At 41.1% G+C, this 23,840-nt stretch overlaps 1 protein-coding gene across 2 annotated transcripts in view; it reads left to right on the top strand.

The window, feature by feature from the left end:
- Positions 1–23,840, top strand: part of LOC311016393 (protein phosphatase 1 regulatory subunit 37) — a 94,116-nt gene that overhangs the window by 25,594 nt on the left and 44,682 nt on the right. For both annotated transcript variants that reach the window (XM_084014052.1, XM_084014051.1), the window contains 6 exons: positions 5,669–5,714; positions 10,233–10,333; positions 10,522–10,641; positions 13,675–13,822; positions 17,002–17,157; positions 19,135–19,247. In XM_084014052.1, the coding sequence (XP_083870178.1) occupies positions 5,669–5,714; positions 10,233–10,333; positions 10,522–10,641; positions 13,675–13,822; positions 17,002–17,157; positions 19,135–19,247 (684 nt within the window). The remainder of the gene's footprint in view (positions 1–5,668; positions 5,715–10,232; positions 10,334–10,521; positions 10,642–13,674; positions 13,823–17,001; positions 17,158–19,134; positions 19,248–23,840) is intronic.

The following is a 23,840-nucleotide window of genomic DNA, read 5'->3' as shown; positions in this document are numbered from 1 at the left end:
TCACAATGATATTTTCATGAATGTATATACATTTGTTCGATTATTAAAAGGGTTGAGACCTACCTTTTTCAAACTAGCTCATTCTGACAAATGTGGTGTGCAGGCAGGCAGCCATTTTGCAGGTGATGTCATGGGCACACATATTCCCTTGGAGTCACATGACTGCACCAGTATGTTCAGTAGGTGTCCCTCAGGGACTTCATGAGTTAAAGTGGAGGGTAAAGCTGTAGAAGGAACGTTACCGGATATTTAAACTGTTTGTGAAAACTGTGTCACCGCCGTTCCTTTAGGGTTAAAATCACAAACCATATTACAATTACAATATCAATGAAAATAATCACAATTATATATTTCAAAATGACAGGGTGTCCTGTGTAATATACCTGTCTGTATAACTAACCCGTCTTTCTTGCCTGGACTATGCAGCTTACTTATATATTTTATTATTGTTAGAAGGATAGGTGGAATAAGATACATGTCTTTTTTAAACATTTATTCATTATTGTGTTGCTGTGTCAGCACTTAGGTTTCCGTTTTCAGTCTGATTCTAATTTATCGTATCTTAAAGACGGACACAACAATGAATCAGATCAAATGTCTGTGCCGACGAGCAAATCAGAAGACTGAAAGGCAGGAAAGATGCACTGGATTCAAATAGTATTCATTTATATCGGTGGATAGCTTGTTGTCATATTGACTCTTTAATTTTAACGATGATATAAAAAACGTTCCTGTCGAATTCCTGTGTTGCCTGTTTTCCTCTCTGCTCCCCTCCAATCTCAACGCTGATAGAATCACACAGCGAAATCTACAATTCAGCAGAGAGTTAAAAGTACAACACAGAGATCAGGCATTCACACACACACACACACCCTTTCAACCAAGTGCTCGGCACTCAGCCTTGAATGTGTACATTATTTTTGACATCAGCCATTTAAGGGGACAGTATATTTTACACAAAGTGGCATGAATTAAGTCACTAAAGGCACGCTATCATGTATTTCAAAAAGCGGCGCGGACGAACAAAGGCGGCGACAGCGGGAAATGCTGTGAAAGTCAATTAGAATTTTATGTACATTTTTAGATCTCTCTCTCTCTCTTTTTTTCAAATGATAAATGAAGTTACTAATTTTGTCTGTGCTCTTTCTAGACACTGCAGCTTTAATTGCTAATTGTTAACAGCGAACGAATACATTTGCATATTAATTAGCCCCCAATTTACATTTTTAATTTGCCGCCTTCAAAGGGTGTGAGATAAAAGGTCGTGTTATTTTAAATAATTTATCCTTTATTGCGGAAAAGATGCTGAAAGGAAAATGTGGGGTGATTTTTTTTTAACCCCTAAGAGGTCTGAAAATACACGTTAAAAATACATACGATGTATATTTATTTATATGTATATATTTTTTGTCAGTTAATTAAATGGGCCGAGGGGGAAAAAAAGGTGCACTCAAACAGTTTTTAATACAAAGCCACCTGGAGAGGCAGAGCAGCTCTGGACGGTTGAGTGAAGAATCTAGTGAATGCACCAGAGAAGACTTCTGTGGAAGTCAACTTTGGAAACCAGATCCCGCCTCTCTCTGTCTTTTCCTGCTGCCTGTGTGTGTGTGTGTGTGTGAGAGAGAGAGAGAGAGAGAGGGAGGGAACGCTTTTCTTTTTATCACTCCATTTTGTCCTCTCTCCCTCCTGACACATCAATTGATTTGGCAGCCGGCACCTTCGGTTTCCGTCTTTCACCACGAGGCAGCGGCGAGCGGAGAGGGAACGAACAAGTTCAGAAATTCATTAAGATGAAAAACAGCCGCCACTGTATTTCTTGTGAGGAGGAGGAAGCGCGCGTGTGTCTGTGTGTGTGTGTTTCTCTGTCTTTCTATGTGTGTGTGTGTGTGTGTGTGTGTGTGTTTCTCTCTCTCTTCCTGTGTATGTGTGTGTGTGTGTGTGTGTGCGTTTGGGAGTGTGATATGGGTAGCCAGCCAGTTGCCTCACATTCTTGCTGAGCGTCGTTCATTGGCTGGGTGCCACAAACAAAGCGGTTTCACAAGCAGTCGCTATAGCAGGACGCCAGCAAACGGTGACACTTTTTTCTTTTTCTTTTTTTTTCTCTTCTTGCTGTTGCGACACACTAAACAAAAATAGATAAAAAAAAAAGGTGAGAGCCGTGCACACAAAGTCAGTGAAAGAGATGAACCGAGCAAGCTGGACCCCCAAAACATGCCTCGACTTCAGCTGGACATTTTTCCAACTTTTCGAAGCTCTGAAGCGAACCGGTTTGAGGCCGTTTGCGAAATGCTCTGAACACACTGGTTTTACAGAGAGAGAGAGAGAGAGAGAGAGAGACCCCTTGGTGATGTGTGCCCAGCAACACTCACCATTGACAAGTTTGGAAAAACAGGATTCTTAAAAAAGACACGAGTGGTGCTGAAACCGCTGAAGATGAAGAAAAGAAACAGCCCTCTGAGGCACGTTGCTTTCCTGAGGAATCCGAATGCCATTAAGTCGCGTCATAGTAACATCTTTCATCACTGCAATGACATGTTTGTGATGAATCAAACAAGGAGCCAAAAGTAGGTGCAATTAGTCGTGGGACGATAAAATGACAATTTCATGTCAAGATCCTGAAATAATATCCTGATAGTATAGTATCCTGATAATCATCACAATATGCTTCCAACTGTTAGTGTGGCTCAAAAACATACTGAAATCGCTTTACCTTACAGATATTTTATTTGCATCATGTTTTTGGTGAACATCCATTTTAGTGAAAAACAATCAAACTTTTCAGTAAGGTAATCATGAGTCCCTGCATAAATAAATGATAAATACATTTTAAAAAATGGCAACGTGTGTATTTTTTTTATTACACGATTTGTAATCATTTGTCATTTTTACTTATCTATCGTGATAGAGCTACAGATTTATCAAGTCACTCGTGATTAGATTCAAGATTATCACCATGTTTTGTTCTTTTTTAGTTAAATAATATAATGTATTTTAAAAATCATGCAGATTTAATAAAAATATATGATAAAGATGTCAAACAGACCTACGGATCGTTGTAATTTGTTTTATTTTTGAAATCAGATAAATCATATTTGAATCAAAGATGTGCACACGCACTCAGATACACAGATTTTCCCTCCGTTCCATTGTGTGTATGTTCATAGACACACGAGTGTGTGTGTCTCAGTTAAGATGATTACGGGGGGAAATTCAACCACCTCTCCCAATTACACACCAGCCTCTTGTATACATAAACAGTGCAATTTATGTCCCATTGATCTGTCTAATTCTTTCAACAGGAGCACATTATGGCCGCCGTCTTTTTGTCTCCCGGCTTGCTCTCCTCCTCTCTGCAGCACGAGAGCCGAGCGAGGAAAGCCTTCCAAGTCCTTTTGTACTCCTCGTGTCCCTTTGAACAATGAATCATATTTAGCTAGGAGAGGAAACAAGGCGCCGCTCACAAATAAGGAGGCGGCATTTCAGCAAGGCAGCCAAGATAAGTCAGAGTGGGGAAGAAGAGACGGGGTTTGACTGACGGGAAGGTGGACAGGGCTTTTGGGGCCCGGAGCAGAATTTTGCACCCCATTCACTTTTTATTGATAAAACAACAAGAAAAGCGGTGTAAATGACTGTCCAACAGTTAATATTAAGAAGTGACAATGGCAGCTTATAGCAATAAAACAGCATATATTAGAAATTAAAGCCCCTGGAAACTTTCATTCACGAAACAAACATGCATGTCCAAATGAGCAACACATTTAAACAAATATTTGTTATTATTTATGAAGAGTTTAAATCTCAGCAACTCAGTGTGGGCTTGGTTTGAGCAAAATTTGACTGACTGCAGCCTTTTGATTTAAATGTCGCCAAATCCTGATTGGTGCACAGCAATATATGACGACGCCTTTTTTCCAACTGAGCAAATGCAGAAATGTGACTGGTGTTTGTGTTCCATGTGAAAGAAAAGTCAACGTTTAGTCGAGTTTGGTACCATGAATCTTATCTCGTGAGTGAAGTTTAACATAAAGTGGTTTCGTGGCCCAAACACAACTTCCTGTGAAGATGGAAGTTTATTTTGAAAAGAAACCATGCACAAACTCAGCTTCATCTTTGTGGTGTGGTTTGATCTGATTTGGTCGACCTTTGGATGTAAATGTTGCTGAATCCTGATTGATGCACAGAAATGTGACAAAAACAAACACAAGAATCTCTCTTACAACTTTTATCATTATTATCCCTCAGAGTTAGAGTTTGATTTCTTCGTGTTTTTATATCAAAATCCAATCTTCCTTTTCTTTTCATTTTTTTCCTGTAAAACAAATTGTGACATGTGCTTACGTAAGCTCAGTCAATGTGCAACTTTTAGCTACAAGTTCAGTGTGTTTGGAGCCACATGTGTATCGTGCTACATTCTAAGCTTGCCCACTTTCTAACAGTCCAATCAAATACAAAGAATTTTATGTCTCCTAACTGTACGACTCTAATCTTTTCACTGTGAAATCCTCACAGTACAGAAGATAAAGACACTCACATCTGTTTCACTGGGACTTTAAAGTAAACACTTCATATTTTAATCTTTCAAAACACTTCTTTAACATCTTAAAAATGTGCGTTGTAATGTATAAAATGTGTTAAATGACATTCTCCAATAAACAAATAAAACACATTAAAACCTTAACAATATGTTTAGTTTTTCATGTGAAAAATACAAATGTACAGGGGAAACCACAGAGACTTCATCGTTTTAATTTGCTCACTTTTGGGGCCCCCTGGTGGTTGTGATCGGCCTATAATTGATGTTTCCACCTCGTGATAATTTCAAGAATAAAATAAAGAATTATTCGGAAAAAACCATTCGATCATCAGGCAACAGTCTTCATTTGAATCCAGACTGGTGAAATTATCCACGTAAATAACTTTTTGCTTGAGAGGAAGCTCCATCAGGTGAAGCATCCTCATATTGTATTTTTTTTAAATCAGCTTCATATATGAGCTCAACCCTCCTCACAGTCATTCCATGTCACACAATTTCATTTTATATCCTTATATTGTTTTTTTTTTGTTTTTTGTTTGTTTTTTAAATCAGTTTCATATATTAGCTCAACCCTCCTCACAGTCCTTCCATGTCAGACAATTTAATTTTACTGTCATCTATATCTCTTTCTCTGTTTTGCTTGTCAGTAGAAGGAAAAAAAAGAATCAGTGTTTTCCACCATCCGCACAAATCTGCCACCTCCGGTGATTGATGCAGTCAAATTAGATGTATGTGGAACGCTGGCTCTGGCAAATGAACACATCAACTGATGACCAGCTGTTTCTAATTATTATACACTGGTTAATTAGGACGCCGTGTCACCATCAACGGCGGCGGTAAACTGTGTGAAATTCATAATTTATGCTCTGGCGTCCAATAAGCCTCCCTGATCAAAACCGGTACTGTGTGGCATGGATGAAGAGGCCGTGCGGAAAGAGACTGGGGAGGGTGGATGGTGCACTGCTGTTGCCAAATATGTGTGTGTGTGTGTGTGTGTGTGTGTGTGTGTGTGTGTGTGTGTGTGTGTGTGTGTGTGTGTGTGTGTGTGTGTGTGTGTGTGTGTGCGCGCGTGTGTGTGTGTTAACGCCTCTCCCTCACACCTCCTGCTTCTAGCCCTCTTTCTGTCTCTCTCAGCAGGGTGTGTGTGTAGGTGGCAGTGTGAAATGTCTGGATCTCAAAGGTAAGCTGAACGCCTCACTCCATCATTATTAAATGTGATTGAGGACTTTATGTGACATTCATGATACACTGAATGATTTTGTATTCTTTTGCATATTCAATCAACGTGTAATTATAGAAAATAAAAGTAATATGTAGCAACAGATTTGTGGGAATTTCTTTTGCACAAAGAACAAAACTCTGACGAATGATCAAATTCTTTATAGTTTATATATATCAAAAATATACAATTTTATTTATTTATTTTCATGTGTTTATCATTAACCCTATGCAGAACTTGCATTGAAAACCTGCCATAGTGAGGCCATGGGGTCAGCTAAATCTTCTCCTTCCTGATGCAGTTTATCATTTTCAAGAATTTCTGGGAAATGTATGCTGTTGTGATTATATGATATATAACAACCCAGAATACGGCAAACCACTAGTCAGAAAATAACATCAACAGAATCTGTCAAACTGTTTGATTGTAAATTGTAAACCTGATGTTTATTCTGGCCATAATCTCATATCAGTACAAACTGAAACCTGAATCAGTTCATGATCTGGTATTTAATTATGTATAATTATAGCTCACTGCCAAACATCCAATACTGCAGCTTGGTCAGGGCTCCTTTGCGTCTGACACTGACACTCATTTAGCATATGAGCCTTAGGATGTGACGCATCACCCGCTGCCTTTTGGGTAGATAAGCAGACATAGTATAAAGAGACGTGTCAAACAAACACAGGACTTTAACCCAGGAGACTGCTGTCCCCTGTGAAACTAGAAGTAAACATTTTGTCACGTGAGTCGTTAGTAACGTGAAATGTGAGGTCAGGTTTAGTAAGGTGGGTCACTAGTGTTGATAGTCTTGTGATTTGTTAGTTAAGTTGACATCAACCACCCTCTTTTCCTAAACCTAACTAATTGGTTTTATTGTCTAAACCGAACTCCCTGTGAAGATGGAGGTTTATTTTGAAAACACACTATGCATGTAACGAGGGTACGTTGACACGCCGTCACTGACACGTGATGAAGTGATGCAAGAGTGGAACATGAAGTGGCATAGTTTGAAGCATCAACGTGTAGTTTCACTGAACCAAATCAAATCCCAGTTAATTTGTAACCCTTAATCTTAATCCTAATCTGAATTTTTAACCCTATACATACTCTAATTTTAAGATAAATTTGACTGATTCAGTAACATTAAACTTGAACCTAATTGTAGTTCAATTACAAATGTTAACCTAAATTCTAATTCTAAACTAAATTTGAATTTTGTGATTTAAATTTTGCCCGTAGACCTATATCATAATCTTTTAATACATTTGATAGCAGCCTTTACTTCAAATCAAACCTAATCCTAGTTCAAATCCAGACTCTACTCTTAAACGTGATTTGATTACAGTGTTTACACTAAATTTAACCCTGGACCCAAATCCTAACCCCTAAATATTATTTGTGACTCTTACATAAACTGAACCTAATCTTAGTTCCAATCTGGAAACTAAACTGAATGATATTCTAATTACATTAAACTAAATCTAATCACGGCTCAGATCCGACATCGTCTCCTGTACAAGTGGACAGCATGTCCTTGCTGTGAAGGTCTCAGAAGTATAGGCGACACACAGCAGCAGACACATCTGCATACAGCAGCAGTGGAAAGTTGTGTGTGATGCCATGATGGGCGTCACTGTCGTCACGCACTGATGACATCTGACTGCGGGTGTCGCTGCCTTATTATCTTCCCGACGCAGGGTGGATTAGAAAAATGGGATTTCAGATGGCTCTCCCTTCCACCCAACACGCCCTCTGCCATCGCTCAGTTAAGTGATTATTGTAAAAAAAATAATAATTTTGGAAATAATTATGATAGTAATTATCATTCCTCCCTTCTTGGCTGTGGAGATAAGAATTAACCCAGGAGAGAGAGGGGGGGGGGGGCTAAAAGTCACATGGATTTGTTTGATCAGTCACTGTTGATTTGGAGTGTGACTCTTGATCAGCAAGAGTAATCAGATTACTCAGATGTCAGATACTAAATTTTAACAATAATTCCTTAAATGCTACACACATCACACATAAGATTATTTAGATATGGGGCAAACAAATGGCAGAAATCACATTCCAAATTGGCAATTATGACCCTTGATAATCTCTCCTCAAACACAAGAATTACTTCAAAATAGCAGGATTGGTGGATCAAAGTTAAAGTAACGCTGTTCAGATTAGAAGTGATGAGTAAAAGTCAAAATAACAGAACTTGTCCACAGCCACGCTACCAATGCAATTAGCTACTTAGATTACTTTAACCTTTTAGCTGTAAAGTTTACCTTGAATTGCAGAAACTCATTTCACACCAGAAGCCAGATGCAGAAACACTGCTGAGGGCTGCTAGTCCAAATATGGTCACTTCCTTCACTGGCCAAAATACCAAACTTGAGGTTTCAAAACCATAGTCCACAACCATGTTGTCACAATGACTACGACCTAGTTCTTATGGTCTCTGGGTTAAATAAATAGGACAAATATAATATTTAACTTACACAAAATCAAGCTTTGGTGCGTACCTCAGATTTGATTAATCTCAGTATGTTTTCAGTTCAGCAAGGAAAACCTGCAACTCAAAAATACAATTTTTGTGTTTTATTTGGAAAATAAAATGTAAATATTTAGTGATGTAACATCATGTAACCATGTTTGGGCATGTAACAAATCCAGGAGCTTACCTTAGCAGCACTTATAGCGAACAGATGTCAATGATTATTTAGTTTACAGGACAAACCAAACCAAAAGAAAGTCACTTACTGACCAAATAGACATACCCATACATTCCTTACATATATAGGGTTTGAATTCAAGGTCTCTGGTGGGTTTTGTTGCACTGGCTTGCTGCCCTTGGAGTAAAGTCATTAAAACAAGTTTGTTAGAGGATTGGGGGAAGTTGAAATTGCAAACTTGTTTGGGTTCACAGCAGTCCTAAAGGGTCCACCAACAGGTCCACCTTATAAGTGCTTCATAGTGGGGCTAAACTCAATATGATTTAGTGTTTAAAAGAAAAATACTAATAATGCAAATAATAATAATAAATGAAAATAAAATGATAATAGTAAAATCATGAATAAAAGGTAAAACTGATATATGAACTAAAATCTAAGGTAATATAAAAAAGTAAAAAGGTGGAGAAAAGGACAGACATGAATACAAAACATACATTCAACATTTAATCCATATAGCTATAAAACCCATGGTGAACTTAAAAGCCCTGTGGTGTATTGCATGAGTGCCGGATAGTTATAAAATGCATTAAAAAGCGCATTTAAAAACACTTTTGATAAAACCCCATTGTTAAAAATGCAGTGGCGGTTCATAAATCATTAAATAAATGAAATAAAACCAAATGGTATTGTGCACTATAGACTAAAGTAAAAGAACAAATCAATGATACAATCATGCATAGTTACATTTTTGTTTATAAAACATATAATAATGCATAAATACACATGAATATAATGTATCATGTTAAATAATAATAGAGAAATGCAACTACAAATAGAAAATGCAGGTAGGACAGAGGATAAAAACAATAGAAAAGAATCAGGCAGATGTGTTTGTTGGTTTATGATATTATCCAATAATATAATCAATAAGAATTATTCACATATTTTGAAGGATAAAGTTGCATCAAATAGAGTAAAACTACAAGTAAATAGGATAAAATGATGAGTAATGGCCCTGCGATAGACTGGCGTCCTGTCCAGGGTGTACCCTGCCTTCGCCCAATGACAGCTGGGATCGGCTCCAGCCCCCTGTGACTGTAATGGATAACACCATGAAACCTCTCCAGGTGAATACTTGCATTAAGACAATTATTCTTTTTGTATTAAACATTTTCTGAAATGTTTTGTGTAAATATGCGAATGCGGTATTGTCTAAGACTCATTTTTGGTGAATGTAGGCAAAATCAAATAGCCAATGTAGAACATATGAATGTGTATTTTTGATGTTTTCTTTCCACTTGTCTGAACAAAGCTGTTAATTAAGCAAAATAGCCCAAATGTCTTGTTTTAGGTAAACATACATAAAGTGGTTTAAGAAGAATAGTTTATCCATAATGAATGTGACTTTGTAGGCAAAGTTATCAGCCATCATCTTGAGGTTTTGGAAGTTCAGTTGCAATATGAAAGTATTATTTCATTGATTACAGTGTTCTGCAGGTAGCCAGTAATCAATAAACACTGGAGCATTCAAATTTCAGAAGTTCAATCATGACGAACTGCATCATTCTCTTCTTACTGGTGCTGTCATTATTTCTGTTTCTCTGTTTCTCGTTATGTCTCAGAACTTTATTAAAAGAAAACACACGCACACACACACATGGATCAACTTTGCCTATAAAGGAAATTGTTTTGGCGTGATTTTTGCTGAAATGTTCATTTCAGAAAAAAGGATAACGTGCATTTACAGCCGTGCAATTTTGCGTGTTAGCAAACAGCCTCCCAATTATCTTCCGTTTGATTGCTTGCCTCTATCAAGGTGAGCGATTAGACCACCGCTCCTGTGAAGCTCTGGAAGTCGTTCTGAAATCGCTGCACTTTGATTTCATCAATCTGCAGGCAGCCCAACTGGAAGAAAATGTGAGTTTTATGAGCAAAACTTATTTTCCTCATCTTCGCTCTTTCCAATACAGTTTCATATTCAGGCCTCCCCCTGTATCAGATTAGAGGCGATTTTTTTCCTTTCAAAAGAACTTCATAACATTCCTGTCAAATTTGGGGCCTTGCTGTCTTATTTTTTTCTCCTTCACTATTTTCTTCTCTTCCAGGGTGCATCGTCCTTGCTGGATATGATTTTATACTATGAATCTACAACCCATCTTGACATTTCTGACAACAGCAGTATGGGAACATTGTGTTGGAGGGCCCTCGCTCATTTGATAAAGCAGGTTGGCTGACACGCTGGAATAGTAATCTTTTCTTGTAGGCTTTCTCCGGGGGATAATGTACATCCTAGAAAGTGAGTTTGTTGCACATTACATGGTTTGGAGATGCAGGGCAGAGCAAACAGGGTGAGAAGTTCTCCCACTGCGAACAGGAGCATAAACACATCAAAACACTGACACACTGCAGCATCACAGATAACATTAGCAGGCATAACTGATTAGCTGTGGGGGGAGAAACAACTGGTTCAAATGTTACCGCCGACTGACTTGGACAGGATGAGAGAACACAATGCAAGGACTTTGAGCATGACATCCAATTAAGATTATTTTGGCAAAAAAAAAAAAAGTAAGGGCTCTCTCTCTCTCTCTCTCTCTCTCTCTCTCTCTCTCTCTCTCTCTCTCTCTCTCTCTCTCTCTCGTTTGTGAAAGAAACTTTACTTTTAAACAGTTTTCACATCAGTCCTTCGATTGTACAGAACTGACATTTGGTTTGTCAAATTGGCAAGATGCTTTCGGAAAGCAGCTCAGAGTGCTGTCTGTGAGTTTATATTATATTAGACGATTGATGAAATCATCAATCATCTATGGGGGGTAACACTTAGGTCTAAAGAACCAAAACTAAACTATCTATACCCAACTATCTGTATACATATTAGGACTGTCAAAATTGACGTGTTAACACACATTGATTATTTTAAGGTATGAAGTCAGAAGCTCCAGCACTTCAGGAGAGAGCTGGAGTTACAGCTGTGAGTGTAGCAGTTAGCCCCAACATTAGCAACTGGCTCAGGGATAAAGTTTAAAAAAAAAGAAAAAAATTAAGGTGGGCTGACATTTAAGGTAGACCAGCACTATTCTCCTTTCAGTGACAAGCTGCTCCGTGTCTCTGAGCTTTTTTATGTTGAATATTTATCTGAACTGTATCACACTCACCTCACCCACCAGATGGTTTGTTATGCAGAGCCTCATTGGAAACTGAAAAATATGTGGCAGGTGATTGCATTAATCATCTGTCAATCAAAAGAAGTTGGAAGAAGAGCAAAAAAACATTTTCCTTTTCTTTAAATGAAGAAAACTCTCCATTTCTGATATAACAGATGTGGCTGCAGCATCTACGCTAACCTCTTCAGTTCAGGTTTAGAACAAACAAAAAATCTGGAGATAAACAGATTATATCCGGGCAGAAATTTACCAGCAACTTTTCCGTCCTGACATTTCCTGAAACATTCTGGGCCCGGTTTCCCGATAACGTCCACTCTTAGTGCGCTACGAAGACTCCTACGTTATGACTTATCAAAGTTGTTTACCTCTATAGTCGTGGTTCCCGAACGGTCTCTTAGGAGTCTTCTTAAGAAACACTCCTTACGTCGTACGTACACGCCGCTGTCCAGTAAGAAAGTGCTGAAATAGATTGCTCGGAGATCGATTTTCCATTTTATGCGCAGGTGCATGACAGCACTATATTATAAAATGTAGGCTATTGCAGTGTTTGCGAATAAAACATTGCTAGAAATCCTTCTAGGCCTAAACATTTATTTAGGTCAAACTTACTACCATAGCCTATACTGATTTTAAAAGAGATATAATAAATATAGAAACAGCGGAGGAGATTGAGCCAATTACATCCTTAATTACATGCGTATTTGTTGCCGTTGTAGTCGAAACTTATGCAATATAGCCGCGTCGGTCAATATATCCATGGGATTGAACTTGATCCTTATGAATTATGTATACCAACGGCTCCGAGACGGCGACGTCTTTGGTTCAACTACTTCTGAGGTTGAGGTAAAGCTTAGCCTTGTGATGAAATGCATGCACATTTTATTTTTATTTTCTTCATGAATGACTTAAAACCACTGGTGAAACACAACACTGGCAATGTGCAGTTCCATGCGCAGCGGGGAATTCTGGATTACCGTACAGTGGCGGCGACTAGCGTCAGGAGCTGAAACATCACTACGGTAGAGCTAAGAAGGCTCTAAGAGTGCTCCAGACCACTCTTACCAACGTATGACGTACGAAAGAGATTCAAAGAACGTTTCGGGAAACACGCGAAATGTTAGTAGGGGTTACGAATGACGTAGCGTTAAGAAGGCTTTAAGAAGGCTTCGGGAAACCGGGCCCTGGAGATTTACAGTATCATTTACAGATGGTTCTGTCAAATTATACAAAAAAAGTTTCTGCATGTTTTAATGTGGAAAATATCAGCCTCTAAATATGAAATGAGTGTTTCAATCGCCCCGACAGCGACTCCTGGCAGTTAAATCTGACTACCTTCTTCAGAAGACGTTAAAGTACTTCTGTTATATGATCATGACAATGACACATGAAATACTAAACACAATGTTTCATTAAAAAAAAGGACCGCTTGATTGATGATTGAAAACAGCTTTTCCGGTTTAACGCTGTGAAAGTGTTACGTATCCACCTGATTTTTTTCAGCTGCTCGCGTTTCAATCATCCCAACTCTCCGCTTTTTCTGAAATAATCACTATTGCTGCTTTTTACATGTTGTGAAGTCCGAGATATGCCGGGAAACCAAACTCCTGTCTGAGTTCATAACATCATCCAGAGGTGTCGGGTGAATTTCACCAAATTTCTCACTCAATTTGACACATTTCTCAGAAATTAACAAAGGAATTAGTAATTATTGGCTTCATTGGGTGGACACAAACAAAGAAATTGAAGATGTCACAATTTGACCTTTAGTCACTTGGTTCTACACTCCTAAGCCCACCAAATCTACTTATACATCCCCCAAACCTCTTTCAGCTACCTCCACTATTCCAAAACCCATGTATCCCCAAACCAACCCTCAACATCAAGCTACAGTATTCACTCTGTTTTGCTCCGCCTACTGGTTTCTTCTCATTGTGTGATGTCAGGGAGGACATGCTGGGCTCTTTTGACAGGGTTAGGGTTATAGTGAAGTTCTTTCTTCCACCACACATTGTTTTTGTCTCTACTTTATGGCAGATGACACGTTTGAACTGTTTCTTTGTGCATTTGTCTGTCTTCACTGTGTGTCTGTTTCAGAGCGTGCGTCTGTGCAGACTGGACATTTGTAATGTGTCCATTATTGACTACCCGGTCCAGTCTCTATCCAAAGCTCTGCTGACCAGCCGGCTCACAGTGTTGCACCTTCACAATGCCCAGCTCAGCGGCGTGCCACTGTACACACTGGGTATGACACAGACACACACACACACACCCACACACAAGCAGTTTTCCCACACGAAACAATCTTCATCTTCAGCTGCAAATATTCCCTTGTTTGTGAGTTGGTTAAATATTTTTCATAATGCAAGTGAGGACTGTGAGTACAAATTCATTTGTGCCCGTATGAACTGGTAAATGTGTGTGTGTGTGTGTGTGTGTGTGTGTGTGTGTGTGTGTGTGTGTGTGTGTGTGCGTGTGGGGGTGGGTGTGTCCTGTGGCCAGCAGGACCAGATTTTGACCTGTGACCCTCTCTGCAGGTCTGGACCTGGATTACAGGCCTAATCTCTTCCCTGTCACTTTACACACTGCTGCACACATCTATACAAACTGTGGACGCCAGGACACAATTATTCACCATACACGTTGGTCTAATCTCTTGAAAAATTTAAATAGAACAACTTAGATATACATTCTTTTTTCATTGTAAATTTGATCTCTACACACATATCAAACACTCCACTCACTTTTAAGCAAACACTTTCATTGTTTGTGTATAATGAAATAAACAGAAAGCAACAAAGCACAGTGACTTCAGCCAGGTCTGTCCTCCCTGACCTTCAGTGATTGATTGCTGTTTTAATCTCTGAACAGTAACCGTGGCGATGGAGAAGGCGACACACACACACACACACACAATTACTGGATGAGTATACATACATATAAATACACTCACCACGGGTGAACAGCGCACTCTGAGGGGGGTTGAGTGCTGTACATGAATGGACACACACACACACACACACACACACACACACACACACACACAAATATGGACATTCAAGTGAAGCAGGGGAAGTTAATAATAAGCTTCAGGTGCTGAGCTAGAGAGGGATGATGTTGCTGCATCAAAAAGTCATTTATAATAGATAATCAAATAAAATCACACTATTTTAATGACAGGATATCAGTTGTCAAACAATCATTGACTCTTTGTTGGGACAAAAAACTAAATCACTGTCCACAGCCTCTCATCCCTTCTCAGCTGGCGGCAGAGAAAGAACCAAATGGACGCAGTATGCTGTCCACTCTTTCCCGACAGCAACTTGTTCCTCCAACATTTTCAGCCATTTCCTGGATCTCTTTGATATTTTAGGGTCTCCCAACAGCCGTCCTCCTCCTGCGCTCATCTCTCATTCCACCCCGTCCTCTCTGCTTTAACCGAGCCTGCCGCCACCCTCCTCCGTCTCCCCCTCACGGCGGGGGGTCCTGGCTGAGGATCATTGCCTTCGATCGGTGGGGCCTCTGATTGCGGGATTGGGCGCTCGCGGTGGACTTGACCGGATCAATCCCACCGATTCCACCATTTGGTTCCCACTGTGCCTGATGACAATGTTGGCATTCCACATGCAGCCCAACAGGCTTGATCAAATCTGCGGCATCGATCTGGATGCGAGGGCAGCGAGGGCCCAGGCAACACGGACACATGTGTACCACAGTACAGTACACGTTACACAAATAAATAAATAATACAAGATAACTCTCCAAAGCACAAAATGTGATGAAGTACAAAAAAAGAAAAGTACACAATGACACTTTGAAGAGAAGGCCTTGGAAGTTAACAGGTGTTTTATAAGGACACCTCTGGCGTCAACAATGGCTTATTCATGTTAGAATGGTGAAGGAGTGCCACTTGATCTTTACCGCAGTAATTGCAGTCGGTGGTAAGTCCTGCTGTGCTCTCGTTTTCATGCTCAAGTTCACTCCCCATCTATCAGTCTCTCCCCGTTTCAACCTGGAGGCCCCCATGTTTGGCACTCAGAGGACACACTGGCACGATGGATCATATCTAAGATGAATTTAAAACAATCTATATGAATCCAATTTTAGAGCAGCAAATCTCCATACTCCTTATCACTGCTGGTTTCTCTGTTGTTCTGAGGTTACAGACGGCCATATGCCTCCAGTCATTTTACCTTCCAGCGAGGAGCTTCAATCGCTGTGTGTGACATGCGGGAGCTTCACGTTTTCCCTGTGACAAGGACTTGATCCCCAACTGGCTTCCCGCCAATGTCTGCTGTTGTGTGTGTTATTTCAAATTAATGGAAGAAGCTTAGAAGTCAGGATACTCAGCTCCCAATGACTTTCAAAAATCCCTTATCCCTTATCCTTCTAGATTTAGATCACGTAGATTTTAGTGTTTTAATAATATATTGTAATATTCTCATAATTGGGCCATGTTTCTGACTCGTACCAAAAATAAACACATAAATTGTATTTAGCATGGCATCGTGATGCCCTAATGGTTAAGGCACATATTTAACCTACCATCTGATACTGATGCACTGAGGCAAACTTTAGCATCTGAGACGCTCCAAAGTAAACCCATTCAGGTCAGCGGATGTGTTGCAATCCGAATCCTTCAGACGATATAGTCTTTGCAGTCTACGTTGACCAGGTCCTTTGAAGAACGTAGAGGGAAAACAAAGAGGTCTCCAAAATGAGACTGTCTGTTCGAGGCTTTCTTGTTTGCATCACTGTTGCCGGTTCCGTCACCTAGGAACCAGCTATGGTTGACAAGAAAAGGTATAGGAGAGGTAACTGTTATCTGATTAAAATGGAGTCAGCGATCCTGTTTTATTCTTTTTATTTTATATTATGATGGAGGATATGCTGCATGATAAATTTCAGGCTGGGAGAGTGTATTTCTTCCGCATCTCCTGCTGCCGATCCGCTCGCAGTTGCGATGTTGATTAAAATCCAATCATCGCCGGTGCACACTGAATCTTAGGATAAGTTGGACTGTGAAGCATCCATCAGTCAGATCCTCTGAATTTGTGAAAAGAAAAGAAGGCTGGATTTCTCGGCTGCTAGTGAGGAACCTAGAGTGTCGTACTTTGACCAAGTGGTGGACATTTGTTGCATTTCATACTAAGACATCCAGAGCTTACTTGCTTCCTACCACTTGTTTACATTTTGAACCTTCCTTGAATATTGATTTTCTAAATGGAAAAGCACTGACAAAGTTGATTTAGTATTCATAAATCAAATAATTACACAAATCTTAAAGTCACGCTCCGTGTTTGCTAGTATATGTCTTGAAGCTTTCAAATTAATTCAAACATTTTAGGGGAATAATTGTACTTTTATGGAGTAATGTAAATCATGGATGCTGCTGCTAATCTTTTCTTTTGTTGCTGCTTGTAGTCGGTGCACTGAAGTCAAACACGGCTTTGCGAGAGCTCCACCTCACCAACAACCTGCTGAACAGCTACCAGGATGCCCTGCAGCTCGGGGACCTGCTACGCTACAACACCACTTTACAAACACTGGATCTCAGCAGCAATGTTGTGGCAGATGCTGGTAGGGTGTTCATCTTTGTTAGAGAACAAAAACGTGTATTTTTTCAAACTATCGGTTGATCCTATTCATGAAATTGATTTAATGGAGAACATGTTTTTTGTTACAGCACATGAGTTCTGAATGATACCGTTATAAAATAACAATGAAATAAAGATAAACCGGCGGCAACCTCCGGTTCTGAAAAGTGAAGCCAAAGCTGAAGTGCCTTAAACTTAAACTCTCTACTGGCCATCAGGGAGCGACTCCTCTGGTTGGAGATATAAATCTGATTGCATGGATGTCTATGAGGAAATCACCCTACTTCTCACTCTCTCAGTAAACATTGTAAACATGACTTCAAGGTCTTGGGCCCTAGTTTCGTGGCGCAGCGGAGGGCGGAGGAGGGTGGCGCAGCCGGCGTAATGCAAGTTTCGACCCGCACAGCCTTGCGCACGGTCAGTTTGGCAGTTTGGTGGATCGCCTGCGCCAAGATGGGTGTGGCGGCGCAGCAGGGGGAGGCGTCACAGATTCAGCTTGGCGTAGCGGAAGTTTCGTGGCAAAAAGCCTCGCGGAGACTTCGCCGAAAGCCCGCCAGCTCCAACCTGGTCTACTCTTGGCGCAAGGCGCAAGGCGCAAGGCGCAAATAAAGTCCATTCATTCAAGGCGAATCACAGCTGGCAGAGTGGAAGTTTGGCTGACGGCGCGCAGTGCGCCACGTCACCGAGACCTCACAGGCAGGTTTCCACAGTTCCAGGCACATTTAAATGCAATAAATAATCACAACAAACACTATTTAATGCAACTAATTGAATCAACACGTGAATTTATATCTATATAGATTGTCCCGTCACATCTGACGCCAGATCAAAGGCGGATGGCACGCGTAACGGAAACTCAGCCTCTCGGACCAAAACATCTCCCTCTCTCTCTCCTGTTTTTTATAATATCGGTATTGTTATAATTATGACTTTAAGCACGCACAGCGCGTGATGCGCGTGGTGGGAGTGGCGGCGCTGCTTCTGTCATCGGGTTGTCAAGTGACGGAACTTGCACTGAACCTCCCCTAACACATTAAAGGTGAGGAGAGGAGCTCATTTGATTGGTGAAGATCTGAATCGGCTGTATTAATCCCAGTCCACGCCTCGTCTCCTCCTCGTCTCCCACTCACGCCTTCTTCTCCTCCCTCCTTCCCACTTGCGCGGGTGGCGGACACACCCCGTCGGCGTGCTGACTGCGCCTGGTCTACGAAACTAGGGCCCCTTGTCTCAATCATTAGTATCAAGTCTTCTTCAATACAGCCTGATGAATGACCAATGCTGTCAGTTTAAGATTGATTGGCATTCATGAACACATACACACGTGCCTATAATGAAATCAGAGTTTTATGCACCGTCCATGAATCCTTTTTTTAGTAGAGAGATGATTTATGTGCAAATCTACTCACAGGGTTACTAACTAAAATATTGCTAAAATGTGTTTGGGGAAATTAAGGTTTGGGAAAACACAGAAATTAAAGACAATTTGTGTATCTCACTCTCGGAAAGAAAGCAATTAAGTGTGGTTCCCAGAATGTTGCATGACTCCTTTAAAGCTGAGGCAAATTAGTGTCATTAAGAAATGCATTCCCAAACTGCTGCGATTTACATTGTGTGAACTATAGGCAGAGCAGACATGTAGTCTTATTAATTATTAGTAACACTTTGGCAGCCCTTGTTCAATTTTCGCTAATTAAAGCATGACCCTTCCAACTTTGTCTGTAGCTTTAAGGAAAAACAGCACCGTAGCAGGATAGGTGTCCAGCTTTAATATGATCTCATACATGAAAAGGTTAATCACATAGAAACATTCTCCATAGTTACTAGTGCTTGTTCACCCCCACCAAACATCTGTCAGTACCGTTCAGCTTACAAATACAAAGCAGTTCAGTTGAACCTGTTAAGCTAATTACCATAGTTTAAAGTTGTTGTTTTGTTGCCGTTTTTTTGTTTTGCTGTGCAGGTTTGGAGGAGCTGTGTGATGGTCTGCGGTGGCAGACAGCAGGTGTGAGGGTCTTATTGCTGAGGGACAACCAGATCACTTCAAATGGGATGGTCCATCTGGCCACGGCTCTGGTGAGGAACACAATACTAGCTTTTAGTTCCTCACTTATCTCCAACAGTCAGGAATCACCAGTGGCCTGAGGATACAATTTATTATCATAATACTTAAGTCACGATATGATGTTTTTGCGATTGTAACTACAAATTATGCAGTTCTTCAACATGTGTTTTTTTTCTAATAAGAAAGTTTGCATTCGGTTCATTTCACTTCAATCATTGTTACTGCAGCAAAATGGGGTTGTCAGTCAAGCAGACAGACGCACACTGTTATAAAAACCTGTCATAAATATTTCATTATATTCATGATTTACTGGTTATTGCAGTCTACATAATCCAATCCCGTGGTTACATTTTTGAGGAGGCTCACATCAGCTACGGCGTTTCCTACGGCGTGACCAAAGAAGCTGGTGTAGGTACGGTGAAACCGCGTACACAGAAGTAAACATCCTTCTTAACTGTCTCAAACTCTTTTTGCGATTTTCATAGAACTCCTTCCATTGTGCGTGCAATTGAAGGCAACACAGAATGCCTTCAGGGAGAGTCTGTTGCTCTGTTATCCAAATTGTACCATTTGTCGTGTCAAGACTATATAAAGGTGCAACAAAAAAACAACATTTCAGTCAGGACCACTTTGTCAAAAAGAATCTTTATTTATTTGCACAAGTTTCATTTGGCGGTATGGTACTGTTCTGGGACTCCCTGCTCTTCCACGCGCTTGCGTGGAAAGCCTGAGGCAGGAAGAGCACCTTCCTGCCCTTCATGAGCCATCATGAACGGCATAAGCAGGGAGCGTAGCAGCAAAGAAAAAACCCCAGACAGAGCAGAGCAACCAACAAGAACAATGGTAAGGTACATGACAGATGACGGGAGGAGCTGGGGTGGAGGTGGGTTGAAAACGCCGGCAGAGGAAGCAACGAGGGAGGTCAGGCTAGAGCAGTTTAAATAGCGCGCTCTGAATGCAATTTCCCAATAGGAAGCGAGCACGGGGAGTCAGCTGAGCAGTCAGCTGATCTCCTCGGTTTTGACAGCTACGCTGTTGCTGCTGATTTAGAGCTTGACGTCGTGGCCTGCCAGAACTAACGCTACGCTTGATTTGTGGAGACACTTTGGGGAGGCAGTTGTTGGGGTTGTAGCAGGAGCAGATTTGATTATCAACAGTTAACTATCAATATCAATATGATTATCGGTATTAATAATTATATTTAATATATTATCATGATATAATCATGAATAAACGGGGCACCACCCTGGGATCAGGGAAAAGATAACCTAAACCTGTATTCAGTCTCAATATGAAGGTTTTATACTCACATGCCAATCATCGTGATCATTGGCATGGAAGCATAAAAACAATCTAACAATTAAAAAGGCGTGAAATTCAAGCACTAGCCTTCACAACCTGCTGTTATCCAGTGACATATACACAACAAGCACAAGAGACCGCTAGTTATAACATAATAAGATTTATTAAAATCAGTAATAATGATCACAATCAATAACACTGCAATTAACAAAGCCTTATTACCTAACTACCTAACACACAAAGCTAAGCTTAAACAAAGGGAGAGACACACGTGGAGTGTGTGTGTGCGTATGTGCGTGCGTGCGTGTGCATGTGCGTGTGCGTGTGTGTGCGTGCGTGCGTGCGTGTCGAGAGAGAGAGAGAGAGAGAGAGAGAGAGGGAGGGAGAGATGGCTATGGGCGGCCACCAGATGGAACTATTCCTCGCAGCGTTCAGGGGCAGAGCCACTGATGTCCGATGGGGTAGCGAGAGAGAGAGAGAGGTGGAGCTATTCCTCGCAGCGTTCAGGGGCGGAGCCACTGGCGTCCAATGGAGTAGCGAGAGAGAGAGAGAGAGAGAGATAGCCGTATGTAGCCACCAGATGTAGCTATGTCCCTAGCGTCCACCGGGAACAGCTGGCTCAGGAAACGTGTGTGCGGCGTGTATGTGTGTGTGTGTGTTAGCGGGACACAAACAAAGAGAGAGAGAATGCGCGAGCGATATTCTGAGGCCCAGAAGCTGTGCCGCTATCACACGGGCTCGCGTGAATGAACTGGCGTTTATTCCGCGAGACCGGTCTTTTAACTGATAGTAGAGGCTTTCTGAGCTCACGAATATGGCGGAGGTTAGTCGAAAACACTGTTACAGAAATCAACCCAGCTGCGTGGGTACACGATCAGCATTCACATACAGCAGCACATGAACAAACGGACTCGGCGGTCCGCGATCAGAACTTAAAACACATTAACAAGAATTACAAGCATATCCTACACTATCGAATCTCTGCTTCTGCCCAGACAAATAGCCTCTTACTTTTGTCGATGTGAGATGCGTCGATGTGAGGGTTTCGTCCCGTGCGGGGATGGCGTTCCTTGACGCCGGCAACGGAGGGTAGTTCTCATGGGCGCTCGTTCAGCGCCGGATCCAATTGATTGAAGAAAACCGTTAGTAATTCTTCCTTCTGCAGGGACAATCGCGGGGCTCGGCGATTTAGTCAGCTGATTTCAGACAAAGACGGGTCGAGTTATCCGTTCTGCTGGCAGCTGGGACGAAGAAAGTTTTTCTTCTTACCGCGGGGAACGTGAGAGTCGCGCTGTCGCGGTGGTCTCCTCGGGATCCAAAATGATAAACAAAAGAAAAATAAAACAAGTAGAGAAAAAGAGGGGTAAAACAGTCTGTTGCTCGTCCAGCGAGTTTGGGGGAAAGACTGCGGCCTAGGACAAAGAAAAACGCTGCAGACGTTATGTTCACCTCCTGGCGTAACGCGAGTTACTTTGGAGAGAGAAAGTTTTTCTGGTGGCGGCGGGATTTTTAGCTCACGGCTGGTCCGGGGGACCCCCTGGAGTCCCATGCAGTTGCCAGCCAATAGGGCACTAGTTGTGACGTCAGATCTCGCGACCAGGTGGAGGTGACACTAAAATGGTGGTTGTAGTTTTTTATCTCCTTTGTCTCTTTGTCTGGCCGCATTGGGTAGGCTTTGTAGGCCGCATTGTGTAGTCCTAACGGTTAGGTCCCAACACAGTAGATATTCTTCTGGTAACATGGAAATGATAGTATTGTTTCAAAATTAGGGTTGCACATGACAGCAACAATGTTCATTCATAAATTACATGGAGATTACTTTGACTTAGGTATTCTGCTTTAATCTAATAGTAAATTGTTCATGTAAAATCATATCATGGTTATCAGGCTGTTCTGTTCTTTTGTGTTGTCGCTATGCACGTGTTTGAATATGCCTAATAGTGCGTGTGTCCTGTAAGCACACATTCTTATGTTCGCTAGTCTCTGGCACCATTATATGGGGGTCGAAAAGTTTGGGAACCCCTGAAATAGACCATAAAGCAGGGTATGCTTTAGGGTATGGCTACCCCGTGATTGATAGGCCACTAACACATCCTACCAATGCAATTAGCTACTAAGATAACTTCGACACTAAGCTGTTCATTTTACCTTGAATTATGGAAGCTAAGTTTGTAAACAGCTTCACACCAGAGAAAAAGCACTGCACCCAGATTCTTCTTTTCTGAGCACTCTGCCATTTTTGAATGGTCACTCCGAGCACTACAATTTGATCTCTGAACCTTTTTAAAAAAGGGCTTGTGATGTCATTTGTGCATGAACTAAAGCTTAAAAGAATGGTGTTACGTGTGAACATACCCAATAGATTTTACATGTCAACTGATTTTGCCCAGTTAACGCTAATGTTGAAGTTGGGTTCTCCGGACCATTATTTCACATCTTTCATAGCTATAATTAATTGACCATGAATACCAATAAATAACATTAATGGTGAATATTCTTTTAAACTGTAAAATGTATCTCACTGAAGGTTAGTTTGTTAAATCTACCATTCTCCAGCTGTCTTTCTCGGCCGATGTGTCTTCACTGTCGTGTCAAATTCAAAGCCCTCACAGAGTCGTGTAATTGCTACTTCATGACATTTCATACAATTTGGCGGGCTGCTGCAAAATGTACATAGCGGAAACCCTGCAGGGCCTAACTAATGCCATAGTAAATTAATTCCAACGTTTATCTGAAGCTAACATGAGGTTTCATCAGTCTGAGTTAGACAAGTCAAGTAGATATTAACAGAGATAGTGTCTTTGTGTTATCGGGGCTCCGCCACAACTTGGGAAGGGAACACAAAGAGGGAATGTCATGCTAAAAAACTTTTGAAGCTATCCAATCGATCTCTGACCTTACCTTCCATGGCAGGCTTGATTGTCATGAGATCACAAGAGAAATCCCAGGATCACATATCACACAAAAATCCATCTCGTCAGGCTTCAAGTAATGTGTTTGTGACGGCCAGCAGAAGAACCAATCAGCGTTGTGTGAGAAGCTACTGGTGTTGAGGGCTGTATTCACTCTTCTCCCAACTGGCTTCAGCAAGAGTTTGAGTCATAGACAATCACCGAGTTCTTTTTAAAAGTCACTAGTTTTCTTAGCAGTTTCCAACTCAGCTTCTCAAAAGGTTCTGTGTTACAAACCATCTGCCAAGTCAGTCTCTAATGGTCTCTAAGCAGTTCTGTTCAACTAAACCGTCCAACTGATACCTGCTTTCCTTTATCCGGGACTGAGAAAATAAAGAGAGTTGCCCCCCT

Source organism: Eutrigla gurnardus, assembly GCF_963514095.1.
Source record: "Eutrigla gurnardus genome assembly, chromosome: 7".
Lineage (NCBI taxonomy): Eukaryota > Metazoa > Chordata > Actinopteri > Perciformes > Triglidae > Eutrigla > Eutrigla gurnardus.
The sequence above is the reverse complement of the archived record's forward strand: the minus strand, read 5'-3'. Positions and strand labels throughout refer to the sequence as shown.